Here is a 22692-nt window from a genome sequence, read left to right on the forward strand (position 1 = left end):
GCAGAGCCCATGAGACACCCTGAGTTGAGAGGATGAAGCTGAAAGTCTGGGGAGACCAGGGCAGTGAGAGTCCAGAGGGGACACAGCTGAACCGCAGAGATCCTCAGCGAGTCCCTTTGCAGTATTCAGCAGAATGTTCAGATCAGTGCATTCGTGCGAGGAGACGACATGAGACCCGGGGAGAACAACCCAGAAAGATGAGAGGGGCGAGTGCTTGATGCACACGACGGGAATAGTGATGATGTCTATTCTGCCAGGCAGTCTGGAACCTCTTAATTTTTTTATTTTTATTTTATTTATTTTTATTTTTTTTGAGACAGAGTCTCCCTCTGTCGCCAGGCTGGAGTGCAGTGGCGCGATCTCCGCTCGCTGCAAGCTCCGCCTCCCAGTGGAACCTCTTAATTTATGGAGCACTGGGTAGAGCACTCACCAGAGTCTTGCCTCAGTCGTGAGGGTAATTAACTACAAAGTGAACACTGCTCTGCTTCCACCTAAGAAATCTTGAAACTAAGACCCCAGAGGACCAAACTGTTTCTAAATATTTCAACTGCATCCCAGAACAAACCTCAAGAATATTTAGAGTGATACAAAAATATTCGGCAACACACAGGGTAAAACTTGCAATGTCTGGCAACCAATCAATGATTATCAGGCATGTAAAGAAGCAAGAAAATATAACCCATGACAGGCATGGTATGAACCATTTGAAACTAACGTAGAACAGACAAGGGTGTTAGAATCAGCAGACTAGGACATTAAAACTGTTACTACAACGGTGTTACAGATATTCATCAAGTAGCAACATTAAAGATACTAAAAAAGCCCCACATTAAACATCTAGACGTGAACATTACAATGTCTGAGATAGAAATACACTTGTTGGGATTAGTGGCATATTAGATATTACATAAGGAAAGATGAATGAACTTGAAGACATAGATTCAAAATGAAACGGAGTAAAAAGATAATAACAAGGGCTGAAAAGCATTAGTGAGCTATGGGAAAACGTCACGTGGCCTAACATACATGCAATTCTCATCTCTGGAGGAGAGAGGGGAATGGAAAAAGACACCTGAAAAATGGTCCTAAATTCCAAATTTTATGAATGGTATAAACCGACAGAATCAAGAAGTTCAATGAAGCCAGAGCACAGGAAACATGAAGATCCTACAGTAAGGCACATCATAATAAAATTATTTGAAAACAATGATGAAGAGAAAATCTTAAGTTTCCAAAGAAAAAGACATGTTACAGGCAAGGAAACCAAGATAAAGATGACAATATATTTCTCTTTAGAGATAATGCGCGTGTGAAGGCAACGGAGCAATACCTTTAAATACGGAAGGAAAACACCTGTGATCTCAGAATACTACACCCAGTGAAAATCTCTTTTTCTTATGTACAAAAGCAGACTTTTTCTCATATAGAAAAGCTAAAAGGAATTCAGCAGCAGCAGACCCACATGTAAGACATACTAAAGGAAGTCTGTAAGGCAGAAGGAAAGTGACGCCACATGGAAACACGGATCTTCACAAAGTCATGAAGAATACTGAAAAGGGTAACTACATGGGTAAATTCACGTAAGTTAAAAAATTACTCAAACCACTTTGAGATAATTGTTTAAACAAAATAATAGTGTAACATGTAAGTAGAATTGATGACAACAATAAAATAAAGCCTGGAAGGGGAGAAATTAAAGTATATTAATGTGTCAGGTGCGGTGGCTCAGCCTGTAATCCCAGCACTTTGGGAGGCTGAGGCGGGTGGATCATGAGGTCTGGAGATCGAGACCATCCTGGCTAACACGGTGAAACCCCGTCTCTACTAGAAATACAAAAAAAACTAGCTGAGCGTGGTGGCACACGCCTGTAGTCCCACCTACTTGGGAGGCTGAGGCAGGAGAATTGCTTGAACCCAGGAGGCGGAGGTTGCAGTGAGCCGAGATTGCGCCACCGCACTCCAGCCTGGGCGAAAGAGTGAGACTCCGTCTTAAAAAAAAAAAAAAAGTATATTAATGTAAGATATTTTATAGTATATGTAAACTAGTATAATATAATTTGAAGGTAGTCCGTGAAAGTTAAAAATGTGTATGATAAACTCTAAAGCAACCACTGAAAGGAAAAACAAAGAGTAACAGCTAATGCCAACAAAGAATATAAGTGGAATCATAAATAGTATTTATTTAATGGAATGAAATGTAGAAAAAAGGCAAAAGGAAGCAAAGAAATGATGGAACAAATATAAAGCAAATTGCAAGAGTTAAACCTAACTATATTTAATAATTATATAACATATAAATAGTTTAAATATCCCAATTAAACAGCAGGGATTATCAGATCAAACAAACAAGCCCCATCCAACTATAGATGCTCCTCAACTGACTTTGGGATTACATCCAGATAAACTTATTGTAAGTTAAAAATATCATAAGCCAAAATGTGTTTAATATACCTGAGCCCCTGAACATCATGGCTTCGCCTAAGCCCACCTTAAATGTGCTCAGAACCCTTACCTTAGCATACCGTTGGGCAAAATCTCATACAAAGTCTACTTTATAATAAAGTGCTGGATAGCTCATGTAACTTACTGAATATTGTACATTACATCAAAGTTGAGATGGTTTTGCACCATTGTGAAATTGAAAAATTGTAAATTGAACCAAATTAAGTCAGGGAACATCTGCATTATGCTGCTTACAAGACACACATTTAAAATATAAAGACAGAAGGCCAGGCACGATGGCTGACGCCTGTAATCCCACCACTTTGGGAGGCCGAGGCTGGTGGATCACCTGAGATCAAGAGTTCAAGATCAGCCTGGCTAACATGGTGAAACCCCGTCTCTACTAAAAATACAAAATATTAGCTGGGCATGGTGGCGGGCACCTGGAATCCCAGCTCCTCGGGAGGCTGAGGCAGGAGAATCGCTTGAACCTGGGAGATGGAGGTTGCAGTGAGACAAGAGCACCCCATTCCTGGGTGATGAGTGAAACTCCATCTCAGAAAAAAATGTCTGTCTATCTATCTATCTAGCTATCGACACAAATAAGTTAAAAGTAAAGGAATGGCAAAAGACTCCTCAGAACAAAGTGGCTATATTAATATCTGACAAAGTAGACTGCAGAGCGAAGAATATTTCTAGGATTAAAGAATGTTTCATCATAATAAAGGGGTAAATTCATATAGTGAACATAAAAATTCCATTTATACAACCAATGACAGACCTTCAAAATATGTGAAATGTGATAGTACTGCAAGGAGGAATAGATAAATCCTTAATTATAGTTGGAGAGTTCAGTACAATTCTCACAGTAATTGAAAGAACAAGTAGAAAATCTACAAGGATATAGAAAACTTCATCATTGTTAACTAACATGATCTAGTTGACATTTATAGAAAACTCCACTCAATAACAGAAGAATGTATATTTTTTTCCAGGTGCACATAAAACATTAACCGAAATAGATTCTAGGCAATAAGACAAATCTCAATAAATTTAAAAAGATTCAAGTAATATAAAATATTTTCTCTGACCACAGTTGAATTAAATTAGAAATTAATAACAGGGATATTTGGAAAATTCTCAAATATCTGGAAACTAACACACATTTCAGTAATCCAAGGGTCAAAGAAGAAAGTGAGATTGAAATTAGAAAGTATTTTTGTACTCATCAGCTTGGAATGCCATAACCAAATACCATAGACTGGGCAGCTTAAATAACAGCAATTTATTTCTCACAGTCTGGAGGCTAGAAAGTTCAAGATCCAGTGGATTTCATTCCCTGGTGAGGGCTCTCTTCCAGGCTTGCAGATGGCCGCTCTCTCACTGTGTCCTCATGTGGCAGGGAGGCGGGGAGAAGAGGCAGAGATGAAGCTCTCTGGCATCTTTTCTTATACAGGCATTAATCCCAGCATGAGGGCTCTACCCTCATGACCTCATCTAAGCCTTATCACCTCCAAAAGACTCCATCTCCTAATACCACCCCACTGAGGGGGCGAGGTAGGGCTTCGGCCACAGTACTTTCGGGGAAACACGATTCAGTCCCGAGCAGTTTTGTGTTGAATTATAGTGAAAACAGAACATATCAAAATTTGTGGGATTCTTCTATAGCAGAAGTCAGTAGACTTCTTAAAAGGCTATATATAGTTAGTTTTATAGGCATGTGGGCTGTATGGTCTCCATTGCAATTACTCAGCCGCACCACTATATAGCATGAAAGTAGCCATAGATAACACATAAATGAATGGATATGGCTGTATTCCAGCTCCATGTGTGCTGGTCCCTACTCTAAAGCAGTATTTAGAAGGAAATGTATAACACTAAACACCTGTATTTGAAAAGATGTGTCTCAAATCCATAACCTCAGCTTTATCCTATGGAATCAGAAAAAGAAAGTAAGCAGAAGAAAAAAATATATACAGACTAGAAAAATAGGGAACATCAATGAAAGCAAAAGCTGGTTCTTTGACAAGATCAGTAATATTGACAAACATCTCGCCAAGCTGATGAGGAAAATGAGACAGAAGATTCAAGTTACTGATATCAAGAATAAGAGTTGTTATATTACAGCAGAGCACACAGACATTACACTATTCTTAGCGAAGATCATGGACAACTGTATGTAAATGATCTGACAGCTTAGATAAAATAAAACTTTTTTTTTGGAAAGACACACTCTTTAAAACTTCACTCAAGAAGAAGTAGGTAACCTGAGTTGCCCTACAGCTATAGAAATAATCAAATATGTAGTTAAAAACCTTCCCACAAAGAACAAAACAAACATAAAGAAACAACTCAGCCTAAGATAGCTTCTTTGTTGAATTCTCCCAAATACTTAAGGAAAAAATAATGTCATAATACCAATTCTTTTTTTTTTTTAATTTATTTATTATTATTATTATACTTTAAGTTCTAGAGTACATGTGCATAACGTGCAGGTTTGTTACATATGTATACTTGTGCCATGTTGCTGTGCTGCACCCATCAACTCGTCATTTACATCAGGTATAACTCCCAATGCAATCCCTCCCCACTCCCCCCTCCCCATGATAGGCCCCAGTGTGTGATGTTCCCCTTCCCGAGTCCAAGTGATCTCATTGTTCAGTTCCCACCTATGAGTGAGAACATGCGGTGTTTGGTTTTCTGTTCTTGTGATAGTTTGCTAAGAATGATGGTTTCCAGCTGCATCCATGTCCCTACAAAGGACACAAACTCATCCTTTTTTATGGCTGCATAGTATTCCATGGTGTATATGTGCCACATTTTCTTAATTCAGTCTGTCACTGATGGACATTTGGGTTGATTCCAAGTCTTTGCTATTGTGAATAGTGCCGCAATAAACATACGTGTGCATGTGTCTTTATAGCAGCATGATTTATAATCCTTTGGGTATATACCCAGTAATGGGATGGCTGGGTCATATGGTACTTCTAGTTCTAGATCCTTGAGGAATTGCCATACTGTTTTCCATAATGGTTGAACTAGTTTACACTCCCACCAACAGTGTAAAAGTGTTCCTATTTCTCCACATCCTCTCCAGCACCTGTTGTTTCCTGACTTTTTAATGATCGCCATTCTAACTGGTGTGAGATGATATCTCATTGTGGTTTTGATTTGCATTTCTCTGATGGCCAGTGATGATGAGCATTTTTTCATGTGTCTGTTGGCTGTATGAATGTCTTCTTTTGAGAAATGTCTGTTCATATCCTTTGCCCACTTTTTGATGGGGTTGTTTTTTTCTTGTAAATTTGTTTGAGTTCTTTGTAGGTTCTGGATATTAGCCCTTTGTCAGATGAGTAGATTGCAAAAATTTTCTCCCATTCTGTAGGTTGCCTGTTCACTCTGATGGTAGTTTCTTTTGCTGTGCAGAAGCTCTTTAGTTTAATGAGATCCCATTTGTCAATTTTGGCTTTTGCTGCCGTTGCTTTTGGTGTTTTAGACATGAAGTCTTTGCCCATGCCTATGTCCTGAATGGTACTACCTAGGTTTTCCTCTAGGGTTTTTATGGTATTAGGTCTAACATTTAAGTCTCTAATCCATCTTGAATTAATTTTTGTATAAGGAGTAAGGAAAGGATCCAGTTTCAGCTTTCTACTTATGGCTAGCCAATTTTCCCAGCACCATTTATTAAATAGGGAATCCTTTCCCCATTTCTTGTTTCTCTCAGGTTTGTCAAAGATCAGATGGCTGTAGATGTGTGGTATTATTTCTGAGGACCCTGTTCTGTTCCACTGGTCTATATCTCTGTTTTGGTACCAGTACCATGCTGTTTTGGTTACTGTAGCCTTGTAGTATAGTTTGAAGTCAGGTAGCGTGATGCCTCCAGCTTTGTTCTTTTGACTTAGGATTGTCTTGGAGATGCGGGCTCTTTTTTGGTTCCATATGAACTTTAAAGCAGTTTTTTCCAATTCTGTGAAGAAACTCGTTGGTAGCTTGATGGGGATGGCATTGAATCTATAAGTTACCTTGGGCAGTATAGCCATTTTCACGATATTGATTCTTCCTATCCATGAGCATGGTATGTTCTTCCATTTGTTTGTGTCCTCTTTTATTTCACTGACCAGTGGTTTGTAGTTCTCCTTGAAGAGGTCCTTTACATCCCTTGTAAGTTGGATTCCTAGGTATTTTATTCTCTTTGAAGCAATTGTGAATGGAAGTTCATTCATGATTTGGCTCTCTGTTTGTCTGTTACTAGTGTATAAGAATGCTTGTGATTTTTGCACATTAATTTTGTATCCTGAGACTTTGCTGAAGTTGCTTATCAGCTTAAGGAGATTTTGGGCTGAGACAATGGGGTTTTGTAAATATACAATCATGTCATCTGCAAACAGGGACAATTTGACTTCTTCTTTTCCTAACTGAATACCCTTGATTTCTTTCTGTTGCCTGATTGCCTGATTGCCCTAGCAGAACTTCCAACACTATGTTGAATAGGAGTGGTGAGAGAGGGCATCCCTGTCTTGTGCCAGTTTTCAAAGGGAATTTTTCCAGTTTTTGCCCATTGAGTATGATATTGGCTGTAGGTTTGTCATAGATAGCTCTTATTATTTTGAGGTACGTTCCATCAATACTGAATTTAATGAGCGTTTTTAGCATGAAGGGCTGTTGAATTTTGTCAAAAGCCTTTTCTGCATCTATTGAGATAATCATGTGGTTCTTGTCTTTGGTTCTGTTTATATGCTGGATTATGTTTATTGATTCGCGAATGTTGAACCAGCCTTGCATCCCAGGGATGAAGCCCACTTGATCATGGTGGATAAGCTTTTTGATGTGCTGCTGAATCCGGTTTGCCAGTATTTTATTGAGGATTTTTGCATTGATGTTCATCAGGGATATTGGTCTAAAATTCTCTTTATTTGTTGTGTCTCTGCCAGGCTTTGGTATCAGGATGATGTTGGCCTCATAAAATGAGTTAGGGAGGATTCCCTCTTTTTCTATTGATTGGAATAGTTTCAGAAGGAATGGTACCAGCTCCTCCTTGTACCTCTGGTAGAATTCAGCTGTGAATCCATCTGGTCCTGGACTTTTTTTGGTTGGTAGGCTATTAATTATTGCCTCAATTTCAGAGCCTGCTATTGGTCTATTCAGGGATTCAACTTCTTCCTGGTTTAGTCTTGGAAGAGTGTAAGTGTCCAGGAAATTATCCATTTCTTCTAGGTTTTCTAGTTTATTTGCGTAGAGGTGTTTATAGTATTCTCTGATGGTGGTTTGTATTTCTGTGGGGTCGGTGGTGATATCCCCTTTATCATTTTTTATTGTGTCTATTTGATTCTTCTCTCTTTTCTTCTTTATTAGTCTTGCTAGCGGTCTGTCAATTTTGTTGATCTTTTCAAAAAACCAACTCCTGGATTCATTGATTTTTTGGAGGGTTTTTTGTGTCTCTATCTCCTTCAGTTCTGCTCTGATCTTAGTTATTTCTTGCCTTCTGCTAGCTTTTGAATGTGTTTGCTCTTGCTTCTCTAGTTCTTTTAATTGTGATGTTAGAGTGTCAATTTTAGATCTTTCCTGCTTTCTCTTGTGGGCATTTAGTGCTATAAATTTCCCTCTACACACTGCTTTAAATGTGTCCCAGAGATTCTGGTATGTTGTATCTTTGTTCTCATTGGTTTCAAAGAACATCTTTATTTCTGCCTTCATTTTGTTATGTACCTAGTAGTCATTCAGGAGCAGGTTCAGTTCCCATGTAGTTGAGCGGTTTTGATTGAGTTTCTTAGTCCTGAGTTCTAGTTTGATTGCACTGTGGTCTGAGAGACAGTTTGTTATAATTTCTGTTCTTGTACATTTGCTGAGGAGTGCTTTACTTCCAATTATGTGGTCAATTTTGGAATAAGTGCGATGTGGTGCTGAGAAGAATGTATATTCTGTTGATTTGAGGTGGAGAGTTCTATAGATGTCTATTAGGTCTGCTTGCTGCAGAGATGAGTTCAATTCCTGGATATCCTTGTTAACTTTCTGTCTCGTTGATCTGTCTAATGTTGACAGTGGAGTGTTGAAGTCTCCCATTATTATTGTATGGGAGTCTAAGTCTCTTTGTAAGTCTCTAAGGACTTGCTTTATGAATCTGGGTTCTCCTGTATTGGGTGCATATATATTTAGGATAGTTAGCTCTTCCTGTTGAATTGATCCTTTTACCATTATGTAATGGCCTTCTTTGTCTCTTTTGATCTTTGATGGTTTAAAGTCTGTTTTATCAGAGACTAGTATTGCAACCCCCGCTTTTTTTTGTTCTCCATTTGCTTGGTAAATCTTCCTCCATCCCTTTATTTTGAGCCTATGTATGTCTCTGCGTGTGAGATGGGTCTCCTGAATACAGCAGACTGATGGGTCTTGACTCTTTATCCAGTTTGCCAGTCTGTGTCTTTTAATTGGAGCATTTAGTACATTTACATTTAAGGTTAATATTGTTATGTGTGAACTTGATCCTGCCATTATGATATTAACTGGTTATTTTGCTCGTTAGTTGATGCAGTTTCTTCCTAGCCTAAATGGTCTTTACATTTTGGCATGTTTTTGCAATGGCTGGTACCGGTTGTTCCTTTCCATGTTTAGTGCTTCCTTCAGGGACTCTTGTAAGGCAGGCCTAGTGGTGACAAAATCTCTAAGCATTTGCTTATCTGTAAAGGATTTTATTTCTCCTTCACTTATGAAACTTAGTTTGGCTGGATATGAAATTCTGGGTTTAAAATTCTTTTCTTTAAGAATGTTGAATATTGGCCCCCACTCTCTTCTGGCTTGTAGAGTTTCTGCCGAGAGCTCTGCTGTTAGTCTGATGGGCTTCCCTTTGTGGGTAACCCGACCTTTCTCTCTGGCTGCCCTTAAGATTTTTTCCTTCATTTCAACTTTGGTGAATCTGGCAATTATGTGTCTTGGAGTTGCTCTTCTCGAGGAGTATCCTTGTGGCGTTCTCTGTATTTCCTGGATTTGAATGTTGGCCTGCCTTACTAGGTTGGGGAAGTTCTCCTGGATGATATCCTGAAGAGTGTTTTCCAACTTGGTTCCATTTTCCCCCTGACTTTCAGGCACCCCAATCAGACGTAGATTTGGTCTTTTTACATAATCCCATACTTCTTGCAGGCTTTGTTCATTTCTTTTTCTTCTTTTTTCTTTTGGTTTCTCTTCTCGCTTCATTTCGTTCATTTGATCCTCAATCACTGATACTCTTTCTTCCAGTTGATCGAGTCGGTTACTGAAGCTTGTGCATTTGTCACGTATTTCTCGTGTCATGGTTTTCATCTCTTTCATTTCGTTTATGACCTTCTCTGCATTAATTACTCTAGCCATCAATTCTTCCACTTTTTTTTCAAGATTTTTAGTTTCTTTGTACTGGGTACGTAATTCCTCCTTTAGCTCTGAGAAGTTTGATGGACTGAAGCCTTCTTCTCTCATCCTGTCAAAGTCATTCTCCGTCAAGCTTTGATCCATTGCTGGCGATGAGCTGCGCTCCTTTGCCGGGGGAGATGCGCTCTTATTTTTTGAATTTCCAGCTTTTCTGCCCTGCTTTTTCCCCATCTTTGTGGTTTTATCTGCCTCTGGTCTTTGATGATGATGGTGACGTAGTGATGGGGTTTTGGTGTAGGTGTCCTTCCTGTTTGATAGTTTTCCTTCTAACAGTCAGGGCCCTCAGCTGTAGGTCTGTTGGAGATTGCTTGAGGTCCACTCCAGACCCTGTTTGCCTGGGTGTCAGCAGCAGAGGCTGCAGAAGATAGAATATTGCTGAACAGCGAGTGTACCTGTGATTCTTGCTTTGGAGGCTTCCTCTCAGGGGTCTACTCCACCCTGTGAGGTGTGGGGTGTCAGACTGCCCCTAGTGGGGGATGTCTCCCAGTTAGGCTACTCAGGGGTCAGGGACCCACTTGAGCAGGCAGTCTGTCCCTTCTCAGATCTCAACCTCCGTGTTGGGAGATCCACTGCTCTCTTCAAAGCTGTCAGACAGAGTCGTTTGCATCTGCAGAGGTTTCTGCTGCTTTCGTTGTTGTTTACTGTGCCCTGTCCCCAGAGGTGGAGTCTACAGAGACAGGCAGGTTTCCTTGAGCTGCTGTGAGCTCCACCCAGTTCGAACTTCCCAGCGGCTTTGTTTACCTACTTAAGCCTCAGCAATGGCGGGCGCCCCTCCCCCAGCCTCGCTGCTGCCTTGCCGCGAGATCGCAGACTGCTGTGCTAGCAATGAGGGAGGCTCTGTGGGTGTGGGACCCTCCCGGCCAGGTGTGGGATATAATCTCCTGGTGTGCCTGTTTGCTTAAAGCGCAGTATTGGGGTGGGAGTTACCCGATTTTCCAGGTGTTGTGTGTCTCAGTTCCCCTGGCTAGGAAAAGGGATTCCCTTTCCCCTGGCGCTTCCCAGGTGAGGCGATGCCTCGCCCTGCTTCAGCTCTCACTGGTCGGGCTGCAGCAGCTGACCAGCACAGATTGTCCGGCACTCCCTAGTGAGATGAACCCAGTACCTCAGTTGAAAATGCAGAAATCACTGGTCTTCTGTGTGGCTCGTGCTGGGAGTTGGAGACTGGAGCTGTTCCTATTCGGCCATCTTGCTCCGCCCCTCCCATAATACCAATTCTATACAAAGCTTTACAGTAAATTGAAGAGGACAGAATATTTCCCAATTAATTCTATGAGGCCCTGATATGTAAACTAGACAAAACCAGTATGAGAAAAGGCAACGAGAGATAAATATTTCTTGTGAACATAGATTTAATATTTTAAAAATTAGTAAATCCAATTTAACAGTATATACATAGGTAATACATCTTAGCCAAGTAGAATTTATCCAGGAATGGAAGATTCTTACGATATTTGAAATATTAATCAATGTAATTTACTATGCTAACAAACTAAGTGAGAAAACCATGTGATCATCTCAATAAATGCAGAAAAAACATTTGGCAAAATCCGGTATCTATTACTGATAAAATCTCTCAAGAAACTAGGGATAAAAGAGAAATTCTTCAACCCAATAAAGAATATCTGAGAATCTGTAGCTAGCATCACACTTCACTGAGAATAACTGAATGATTTCCCTCTAAGATTAGAAACAAGACAAGGATGTCTGTTCTCACTATTTTTATTCAACATTTTATTGGAGGCTGTAGCTCATGTGATAATGCAAGAAAAGAAATACAAAGCATCAATATTGGTAAGGAAGAATTAAAAGTCTTTATTTGCAGAAGACACAATCGTCCATGTAGAAGATTTAATGCAGTCCACAAAAGAGCTCCTACAAATAATAAATAAATTTGACAAGGTTGCAGGATACAGAGTCCATATACAAAAATTAATGGTTTTCCATATTTAGCAATAAATAACTGAAAATTAAAATTAAAATTTCATTGACAGTAGCACAAAACATATACTGTATTTGGTATTGCATATGACCAAACAGATGCAAGGTCTATATACTGAAAACTACAAAACTGCAGAGTAATTAAAGAAGATCTAAATAAATTAAGAGGTACACCTTGTTTATGGGCTGGAAAACTCAATATTGTTAAGCTATCAATTATTTCCAAATTGATCTATAAATTCAAGCAATCCCCATCAAAACCATAGCAGGTTTTTTCTTTGGGTAGAAACCGACAAGCTGATTCTAAAATTGATATAGAAATTCAAAGTATCCAGAATGACAAAAAAAGAAAAACAAACTGAAAGGGCTAGTAAATCCTGACACCAAGATGTATTATAAAGTCTCAGTAACCAGCACAGTGGTTTTGGCATCAAGACAGACAGACAGATAAATAGAATAAAGTAGGGAGTGTAGATACAGACCCACACATAAGTGAACTACTGATTTTTGACCAAGGTGCAAAGCCAAGTCAGCAGAGACAAGATAGTGTTTTCCACAAATTGTCCTGGAACAAATGGATATTCACATGCAGGAAAATGAACTTCAGTCCACACCTCCCACTATATCCACAAATTATCTCAAACTGGATCATAGATGTAAGTGTAAAACCTAAAACCTTAATTTCTAGTGGAAAACCTAAGTTGTAGTAGAATAGGTAGAAAAATAGTTGAAGTGAAGATGTGGCTACTGTACTTCATTAGACTCTTTGTAGAACTTGGCTGTCAACTTGGCTGTTTTTCTCTTCTTTTTATGACAACATTTAATGAATGCTGCAACAGTTTAACTCTCCTGACTAGTATCGCATTAGTGTTAATGTAAAATCCTAGGCATGGTGTATTTCTTACACACAACCCGAATTAACTCTGCGCCATTTTTAGCCTGCCTTTGCAGTCCTAGATTGAAATATTCTGAACTAAACGATACGAAGTGACCCAAGACAGACACTGGCTGTGTTTCTACCAAGCCATGTAGAAAACGGAGGGCAAAGAACAGTCTGTCAGACCACTGCTACAATCCTCCATGGCATGCTGACAAGCTGTTTTAAGATATCCAGAATTTAAATATGATGGTAGGAGAGAAAGGTGAGGTTTTGCAGAAATACTCAGAGGGTCCTGGAAGTGAGGTACCCGCTATGGTCTTGCTGAGGCTCAGCCCAGGCTTGTCATACAATTTTCTGCCAAAGTGACATTCTCTACGGAGATGGCCTTAGGACTGTCCTTGTTTTACTGAAGATGGCATTCCTTGTCTTCTACATAATGACTTTCCCTGAATTTGGGAATTAAACCGTAATGGAGTCTCGCTCTGTTGCCCTGGCTGGAGTGCAGTGGCGTGATCTTGGCTCACTGCAACCTCTGCCTCCTGGGTTCAAGCGATTCTGCTGCCTCAGCTTCCTGAGTAGCTGGGATTACAGGTGCCCGCCAGCACACCTGGCTAATTTTTATATTTTTAGTAGAGACAGGGTTTCACTGTGTTGCCCAAGCTGGTCTTGAACTCCTGACCTCAGGTGATCCGTCTGCCTCGGCCTCCCAAAGTGCTGAGATTACAGGTGTGAGCTGCCATGCCCGGCCTTGATTTTAATTTATTTCACAGTGGTTTGGAGATACGGAAACACTTCTCTGTACGGAGACACAGATGCGCTCGTAGTTTCAGGGACAGTGTCTTCAGCTGAGATAAATTTGTAAAGCCTCGTTATCAATAGTGACGCACAGTCATACATTTGCATCACGCGATGTGCATATTTATTTTGCATTGTTTGGTTTTTCATCAAGGAACTCAAATAGGAAGAAAACAGACTGTGAAATAAAACTTAGGTTTGAAATTAATTTTAAAATTATTCATGAAGAGGAAGTCCTACAGTAATCAGGCAAGATAAAGAAATAAAGACTACCCCAATTGGAAAAGAGGAAGTCAAACTATGTCTGTTTGCCACTGATAGGATCTTATACCTAGAAAACTCTAGACTCCTCCAAGACTCCTAGATTTGATAAATGAATTCAGTAAAGTCTCAGGTTACAAAATCAAGGTACACAAATCAGTAGCACTGCTATACACTAACAGTGACCAAGCCAAGAATCAAATCAAGAACTCAATCCCTTTCACAATAGCTACCAAAAAACAAAATACCTAGGGATATACTTAACCAGGGAGTTGAAAGATGTCTAAAAGGAGAACTACAAAATACTACTGAAAGAAATCATAGATGACGCAAACAAGTGGAAACGTGCTCATAGATTGGAAGAATCAGTATCACAAAAATGACCATATTGCCCAAAGTAACTTACAGAATCAATGCAATTCCTATCAAAATACCAATATCATTTTTCACGGAATTAGAAAAACCAATCTTGAAATTCATATGGAACCAAAAAAGAGCCTGAATAGCCAAAGCAATCCTAAACAAAAATAACAAATCTAGAGGCATCACATCACTCAACTTCAAATTATACTAAAAGGCTATAGTAACCAAAACAGCATGGTACTGGTATAAAAGTAGACACACAGAGCAGTGGAACAGAATTGAGAACGCAGACATAAAGCCAAATACTTACAACCAACTGATCTTCAACAAAGTATACAAAAACATAAACTGGGTAAAGGACACTCTATTCAATAAATGATGCTGGGAAACTGGCTAGCCACATGTAGAAAAATGAAACTGGATCCCCATATCTCACGATATACAAAATAACTCAAGATGAATTAAAGACTTAAATCTAAGACTTGAAACCATAAAAATTCTAGAAGAAAACCTATGAAAAACTCCTCTGGACATTGACCTAGGCAAAGAATTTAGGACAAAGACGCCAAAAACAAATGCTGCAGAAACAAAAATAAATGGGATCTAATTAAACTGAAAAGCTAATCAGGCCGGGCATGGTGGCTCGCACCTGTAATCCCAGCACTTTGGGAGGCCAAGGTGGGAGGATCACTTGAGGTCAGGAGTTAGAGACCAGCCTGGCCAACATGGTGAAATCCTATCTGTACTAAAAATAAAAAAAATTAGCTGGGCGTGGTGGTGCATGCCTGTAATCCCAGCTACTCGGGAGGCTGAGGCAGGAGAATCACTTGAACCAGGGAGGCAGAGGTTGCAGTGAGCCGAGGTCACACCACTGCACTCCAGCTTGGGTGACGAAGAGAGACTCTGTCTCAAAAAACAAACAACAAGAAGGAAATAACCATCAAAGTAAACAGAGAACCTACAGAAGGGGAGAAAATATTTGCAAACTATGAATCTGATAAAGGACTAATATCCAGAATCTACAAGAAACTCAAATTAGCAAGAAAAATAAACCAAATAATCTCAATAAAAAGTAGGCAAATGACATGAGTAGACATTTTTCAAAAGAAGATATGCAACTGGCCAAGAAACATATGAAAAAATGCTGAACATCACTAATCATCAGGGAAATAAAAATTAAAAGAATGAGATATCATCTTACTACATTCAGAATGGCCATTATGGCCATTATTAAAAAGTCAAAAAACAATAGATGTTGGCACAGATGTGGTAAAAAGGGAACGCTTATACACTGCTGGTTTGAATGTAAATTAATACGACCCCTAATGAAAATACTGTGGAGATTTCTCAATGAACTAAAAGTGTATCTACCATTCAATCCAGCAATCCAGCCACGGGTATCTACCCAAAGGAAAAGAAGTCATTATATCAAAAAGACACCGGCACACTTAGGTTTATCACAGCACAGTTCACAACTGCAGATACATGGACTCAACCTAAATGCCCATCAATAGATAAGTGGATAAAGAAAATTTGAGATGTGTAGGTGTGTGTATATATATATATATGCGTGTATACACACCCCCCACACGCCATAGAATACTGTTCAGCCATAAAAAAGAATGAAATAATTTCTTTTGCAGCAAATTGGATGGAACTGGAGGCCATTATTCTAAGCAAAGTAACTCAGAAATGGAAAAGCAAATACCACATGTTCTCACTTACAAGTGGGAGCTAAGGTGTGGGTATGCAAAGGCATACACTGGTAACGACAACATTGGAGACTAGGAAGAGCGGAGGTTGGGAGGGGGTGACGGATGAAAAACTACATATTATGTACCATGTCCACTACTCCGGTGATGGGCGCACTAAAATCCCAGACTTCACCAGTATACAATTTATCCATGTAACCGAAAACTACTTGTACCCCTAAAGCTAATGAAAAAAAATTAACAAATAAATTGAATACTTATGTAGTTCGGAGGAATAATAAATCAGTACTAGAGTTTGGAACAGTAAAGAAGTCACATCTGAAAACTTGTCCACATTTTCTGAGTATTATGCATAAATGATGGGAAGTTGTGAGGAAAGTTCTTGCCACCTACCGTTGCTGCATCAGGCTCAGGTCTCCCAGGTCTCTTGGGATGACTCTCTGTTGGTGGAATTTCCAGCACGGTTTGGGTAGGTAGGGAGGACCTCCAGGATCCGCCACATGGACAACCACTTATTCCCCAGCCGCAAGCCTCCCTTGGGTAAGCATGAATTGTCCTGGCTGTAACATCCACGTGCACCAACCCACTGCACTTTCAGCTCCTAACAAGCTGACGGGATAAAGTTTTACTTTGCTGGTTACATTTGCTCCTTTATGCCTGTTCTACAGAGACTCACCATGGTGAACAAAACTATTCAACTATCTTTAAAATGATGCCTGAAAAGTCTCTTGAGGGAAGCGTGCCCCTATGCTTCTGAGTGGCATCTTTCTAAGAAGACAGGTTTCCCTTCATGCCCCACGTTGTGCACTTGGATGCTTTTTATACTTTTCCCACCATACCGTGCGCTGGGCTTGCTGGGACGTTCTTCCCGTTTTCCCACCATACCGTGTGTGCTGGGGTGTTCTTCATGCTTTCTCACAGTGCTGTGTGTGCTGGGGCATGCTTCACGTTTTCCCATCATGCCTTGCATGCTGGGACGTTCTTTCCGTTTTCTCACCATGCTGGGCATGCTGGGGCGTTCTTCAGGCTTTCCTGTCATATTGTGCGTGCTGGGACGTTATAATTATGTTTTCCCACCATGCCGTGCGTGCTGGGGCATTTTTCACGTTTTCCAACCATGCCATGCTTGCTGGGGAGTTCTTCAGGCTTTCCCTGCCTTACTGTGCGTGCTGGGACGTTCTTTACGTTTTCCCATCATGCCGTGCATGCTGCCACGTTTTTCCTGTTTTCTCACCATCCTGTGTGTGCCGGGGCGTTTTTCACGTTTTCCCACCATGCTGTGCGGGCTGGGGTGTTCTTCAGGCTTTTCCTGCCATACTGTGCGTACTGGGACGTTCTTTATGTTTTCCCAACATTCTGTGTGTGCTGGGATGTTTTTCACGTTTTCCCACCATGCTGTGCGGGCTGGGGTGTTCTTCCGGCTTTCTCTGCCATACTGTGCATGCTGGGACATTCTTTATGTTTTCCCATCATGCTGTGCGTGCTGGGACATTCTTTTCATTTTCCCACTATGCTGTGTGTGCTGGAAGGTTCTTCATATTTTCCCACCATGCCATGCATGCTGGGGCATTTTTCATGTGTTCCTGCCATGTTGCATGTGCTGTGAAGTTCTCTGGCTCCTCCCCCACTGCTGTTTTTCCCCCACTCCGTTGGGTGATAACTTACACAGTGTCTCTCTCTTGTGGGCCTCGTTCTGCGTCTCTGGCCCCCTCTGAATTTCCTTTGCAGGTTTTGTTTTTTGGTTTGTGTGTTTCCACACACCTCTTCAATATCTGTGGACTCAGGGGTCTTCGTTTTTGACCTTTTTCTCCTCTCAGGTCAGCGTTGGCTAGCAGAGCTCGTCCCCTCTGTGGCTTGCTCTGTTTCCAGCCTGCTGGGAGCCATGTCTCTGCCAGAGGCTCTTCCTTTAGACCGTGTGTGCCAGGTCCCCTGCACCCGTGCTTGATGGAGCCCTTACAAGCAGCGAGACCCGCACCCCCCATCTGCCTGTTATACCCATTCCTGCGGTGCTGGTTCCCCTCCTTACTGAGCGTCTAGACAGGATTATATTTTCAAATTACACCATGCATATTTTACTAAAATATTCAATAGATTCAGTTAAACACTTCGTAAGTTTTTCTTTTTTTTTTAGTTTTTCACATGCAAGAATTCAAGAAATTAATTTGGCGTGAGCCCCTCCCTTAACAACCTAATGAGCCATTCTGACTTGTCACAGAGCTAGCCTGAAGCGTCATTCCTAGAAAATGATATTGGTGGGCCCGAAGTCCCACAGGCGTGTCCCCTTAAATATATGTAGATTATGAATCTTTGAATGTTCTAATCTGATTGGAGGTTCCTCTTTTGGTTGGTTTACGTGCCTAATATTTGGCTATTTAATCCATCAAATGAGGAAAAATTAAGAAGAAAATGACTGAGTGGAGCCCATAACAAAACAATGCAAAGCAGAAGTGGCACCTTGAAGCAGAAAGAGCGCATTTAGGTGCTGAATTGATGTGAGTGTGCTGGTGGGTGGTTTTGTTACTGGGAACACAAAGGAGGAGAGTCTAGGACATTACAGAGGCATGTAAAAGCAGCAGGGCGGCCCAGATACCTGCACCTAATAAGCTTAGCTCAAACATCTGCATCCCGCTGCACACTGCATCTGCCTGTTTCCTAAAATGATCGGTTTGGATTTTTCCCTTATCATTGCTGTTACTTGATGAATCCATCCATCACAAGTCTAGCAGCAACCAAATGCTTCCCTCAGTGCTGTGTCATTTTGCTGTGGATGCACACCCAGGACCTCCTTAGTTTTTTTTTTTTTTCTTTTATCTACTCATCACTTTTTTCTCCAATTGCCTGAACATTTCAAATGGGGCAAAACTTTATAGTTATTATGTTCTAAAGGGACCAAGAATTAATCAGGATATAGGTACTTCTGTCTTCTTGGGACATTTTCTCTAAAAAATACTAACAATTGCATTTCGTGACCCAGCTAGTGTATAAATATATTAGTACTATATTTTAAATCATTTTCTCTGACCCAACGGTTCTTTTTTTTTTGCTTCTGAGTTTAGAAGAATTTAAAACAGTTTCATAAGCCCCTGAAAGTATCGTGGACCTTTTTCAGGTATCTGGGGTATGAATTACAGAGATAAACACGAAATTCAATGTAATACCCCCATTGAAGAACTATCAGAAAAGTGGTGCATTCTTCTATATGATCACCCAGAGCATTCCACGAGTCCCGCCTCTGTGTGGTTTCCCTGCTATCTGTCGAGGAATTAGCTTATACAACTCCGTCTGTCATTTGTAATGCTGTTTGCAAGGACAACCATTGGATGTACCTGTAACTGCAAGGGATTAAGCGTTTCAGATTATTATATATTGGCAAGCTCTAAACTTTGACACAACTTCATTGATAATGGCCTCTAGTTGTGTTGTATCTTTAACAATGTTGAAAGTGATTTCACCTATTTTCTAAAAGTGAGAGAAAAATACATACATTTTAAGAAGGAACAATTAATATAGTTTAAATCACTCAAACCCAGACCTTTGGAAGGTGATTTTCCAAACTCCTGTTGTGGGATCCTCACTAATGTTCCGTGTGACTTGTCACCCCTCTACCTGTGTAAGAGGCTCCCACGGCCCCCAAGGCAGAGCTGGACTGCCCGTTGTCCCTTCCACCCTGCCGCCTGTCGCTCCCCATGGTCATGCATTGTCACTGTGCCTCTGACCCGCTCTGTGCACATGTGATCCATGGACGCTACAGAAAAGACCTTGAGCTCTTGCCAGATGGCCAGCTTCATGGGGATAGGAGCCTCATCGGTCCTGCTGGGGGCTCAGGAGGTGCCTGCACAGATGTGCTGAAGGTATAAAAGCACATGGTCAGTGAAAGAACAGAACCAACCAATGACGATGCTGACTTATTCCAGGACAGATCAACCTAGTGGGGATTTTGCCCAACTGTAAAGATACCCTCAGTGGCCGGCCATGTGCAGAGCCCCAGGCAGGCAACGCCGGGAAGGAGAGGTTCCTGCCTGGATCCCTGCTGCTGGTCCCCATGCTCTGAACGATCCCAGCCCTGATGGGCCCTGGGTGCCCTGCGAAGGGCTCTGCTCTCCAGTCATGAGGACTCTTTCAAACCAATGGAGTGAGATGTGTAAAAATTCAACTTACCTTTAAATGGGCAAATATTGTCAGACTGTTTAGTGTTTTGTCCCATTCGGTCTTTTTTCACCCTATCTTGGGGAAGGCATCAATCTAGTGGTGAAGACGGACTGAGCCAAGGTTCAGTTAGATGTGGTAGCCTGTTTCTGTTTCTCCCTATGACAGCTTGTCATTTGTGTAAGAATTGGTTTTTGGCTTTTGACATGAAAGAAACAAACCTTAACAATTTTCAAAATCATGGTGAGGAATCCGTGGTCTTCCTTGGGCTTTGTGCTGGGCTCCAGCACCTCTGCCTAAGGTCCTGGAACTCCTGGTGAGCCCCTTCCCTCCTGGGCTCTGGCCCTCCCTGGACCCTGACTCGGGGAGCTGCTGCCTGCGCAGAGGAAAGGCCCGTCGCCATTCCATTTCCCCTTGTCTATTTCCAGGGCCTGGACTTTGCCGGATTCACTGCACACATGTTCCTTGGGATTTGCCTTGTTCTCCTGGTCTCCTTTCCACTCCTCAGACTGCTTTACTGGAACAGAAAGCTTTATAACAAGGAGCCCAGTGAGATTGTTGGTGAGTACAGGTGCCTCTCATGTAGGCTCAGATTTCATTACCATGATACTGTTTGTTTACCAGGGGAAGTTCTTACCAGGAAGTACCTGTCGATGGGTTGCTGGATGCTCAGTATCGGTGATCTCCACGTCCGCCTCCTTGTATACACTGTGTTTTCAGGGCTCTGTCATGAGCTGTGCCTCTTCAGTTTTCTGTGAAGTGTACTGTGCTAAAATGTGGGGAGTTATGGCCACCATGTACAACTCACATGTCATAGCCTCCTAAAGCCATGTGTGTGTGGTACAAATGCACTCACATAGACTGTAGTGCTGTAATAGTGTATCATAGCCTGAGTGCTAAATATGACTGCAAATACAGCAACGTAACCCGGCACAGGAGGTGATGTGCCCTGTCCATCAAGAGCACATGCTAGGCTGGGCGTGGTGGCGCATGCCTGTAATCCCAGTACTTTGGGAGGCCGAGCGGGGCGGATCACCTGAATCAGGTCAGGAGTTTGAGTCCAGCTTGGCCAACATGGTGAAACCCCGTCTGTACTAAAAATATAGAAATTAGCTGGGCATGGTGGCACACGCCTGTAATCCCAGCTACTCGGGAGGCTGAGGCAGGAGAATTGCTTGAACCCAGGAGGTGGAGGTTGCAGTGAGCCGAGATTGTGCCATTGCGCTCCAGCCTGGGTGACAGAGTGAGACTCCGTCTCAAAAACAAACAAACAAACAAACAAACAGCAGATGCTGAGCACCAGCCAGCAGGATGAGGGCTTAGGGCCATCTTATCATTTTGCACTTTCATCACTTAAACACTTTAGTAGATGTTTTACTGAGATCGTTGCTGATTGGAATGTATTAGGAACAATAGATTATTTGGGAAACAGCCAGCCTTGCCTTGGTGAGCTCCCGAATGTGGATGCCGTGCAGGTTGCCTGGGTAACAGGGGCATCAGGCGACCAGCGCTCGCAGCGCTCGGCAGATGCAGGCGCTCTTCTTCTTCTTCAGGGGTTTTTAGAGCTCACGGATTGTATGTTGATCTCTCTCAGCCTCTGTGATTCCGCTGGCCTGTGTTTTATGGGATCTCAGTTTGTCTTTGTTCTGGATAAGACAGCCCGGTTCCATTTCCACACGGACGGCTGGAGGCCCTGACATGGTCCTGCCATACTCCAGTTCCTCCGATGCTGACTGTCCAAGACACATCTGTGTGACTTTCATGTTATTCAGAATTTGAGTGTTTAAAAAATCTCATCAAGAAAATATTGTTTCATGTGCCTCCTCAGGATTCATCTGACAAAACGAGATTGTTCTTGGGAATGTCTAGTCATCTTACCTGGGGCCGGGACCTAATTCAACCCGTAACAACTAGCTAGAGGTGTTTAGAATGTTTTATAATCAACTAATATATGCACAGTAAGATAAATTAATATATAGGTTTCATTTTCTGATGAAAATGTTAGAACCGAGGGAGAGCAAAGGAGACTGTGATCGCGATGGGTAATTGTCCTGTCTCTTGGAGCTTGCGTGTGCACAGCTGTGCCTTCGTGGAGAGCTCAGCTGTCATCCTGCCCAACTGTGCCAGCCTCTCCCAACCTCCCTGGTGATCACAGCATCTAATCTTGAGAAGAATTTGGGATACACAGATTTAGATACTTAGAAAATAAATCTCTGTAATCAATTCCTCACCGTTCCTGAGTAGGGAACAGAGAAAAGCTCCAAGGGAAGTGGGGAGGGATGGTTGGGAGTGCGCACACCTGGTGAAGCTGGAGCCGTGCGGCAGTGCTGAGACCGGCAGTGCGGAGTGAGGTGATTGCTCTGCGCCACTGCTGGGCCTAGAGGGCTCCACATTTGGAGTCCTGGGTAAAACTGCAGATTCCTAAGCCCCACTCAACAGATCTGAGTTTAGCAGGCCTGTGGTAGCTGCAGAGCAGTGTCAGAACAGGCTTGGTTTTGTTGCAGGGAAAAAGGAACCCTGAAATCGCAGTGACTTCCAGAACTGTGTTTTCTTCCTCTTGTTGGCTTTGTCCCCCTCGCCTCCTCCCCAGTGGCCTGGCAGGGGCCCTGATCATCATCTGTTCTTAGAGTCCTGAGCGGCTGGCCTTGAAGGCAGAGAGAATAGCATGGGCCCACTCTGCCATCGAGTGACGCAGGCAGGCTCCACCCAGTCACAAGGGACCAGGCCAGGCCAGCCTACCAGGTGCTCAGAATGGGAGAG

The 22692-nt window shown here is 41.9% G+C and overlaps 1 protein-coding gene across 1 annotated transcript in view; it reads left to right on the top strand.

Moving 5' to 3' along the window:
• The window catches only part of OCA2 (OCA2 melanosomal transmembrane protein), a 352275-nt gene that overhangs the window by 118607 nt on the left and 210976 nt on the right, over nt 1–22692 (top strand). Inside the window, exon 15 of the mRNA XM_025390396.1 lies at nt 20361–20493. Coding sequence (XP_025246181.1) covers nt 20361–20493 — 133 coding nt within the window. The remainder of the gene's footprint in view (nt 1–20360; nt 20494–22692) is intronic.

This window comes from Theropithecus gelada, chromosome 7a (assembly GCF_003255815.1).
Source record: "Theropithecus gelada isolate Dixy chromosome 7a, Tgel_1.0, whole genome shotgun sequence".
Lineage (NCBI taxonomy): Eukaryota > Metazoa > Chordata > Mammalia > Primates > Cercopithecidae > Theropithecus > Theropithecus gelada.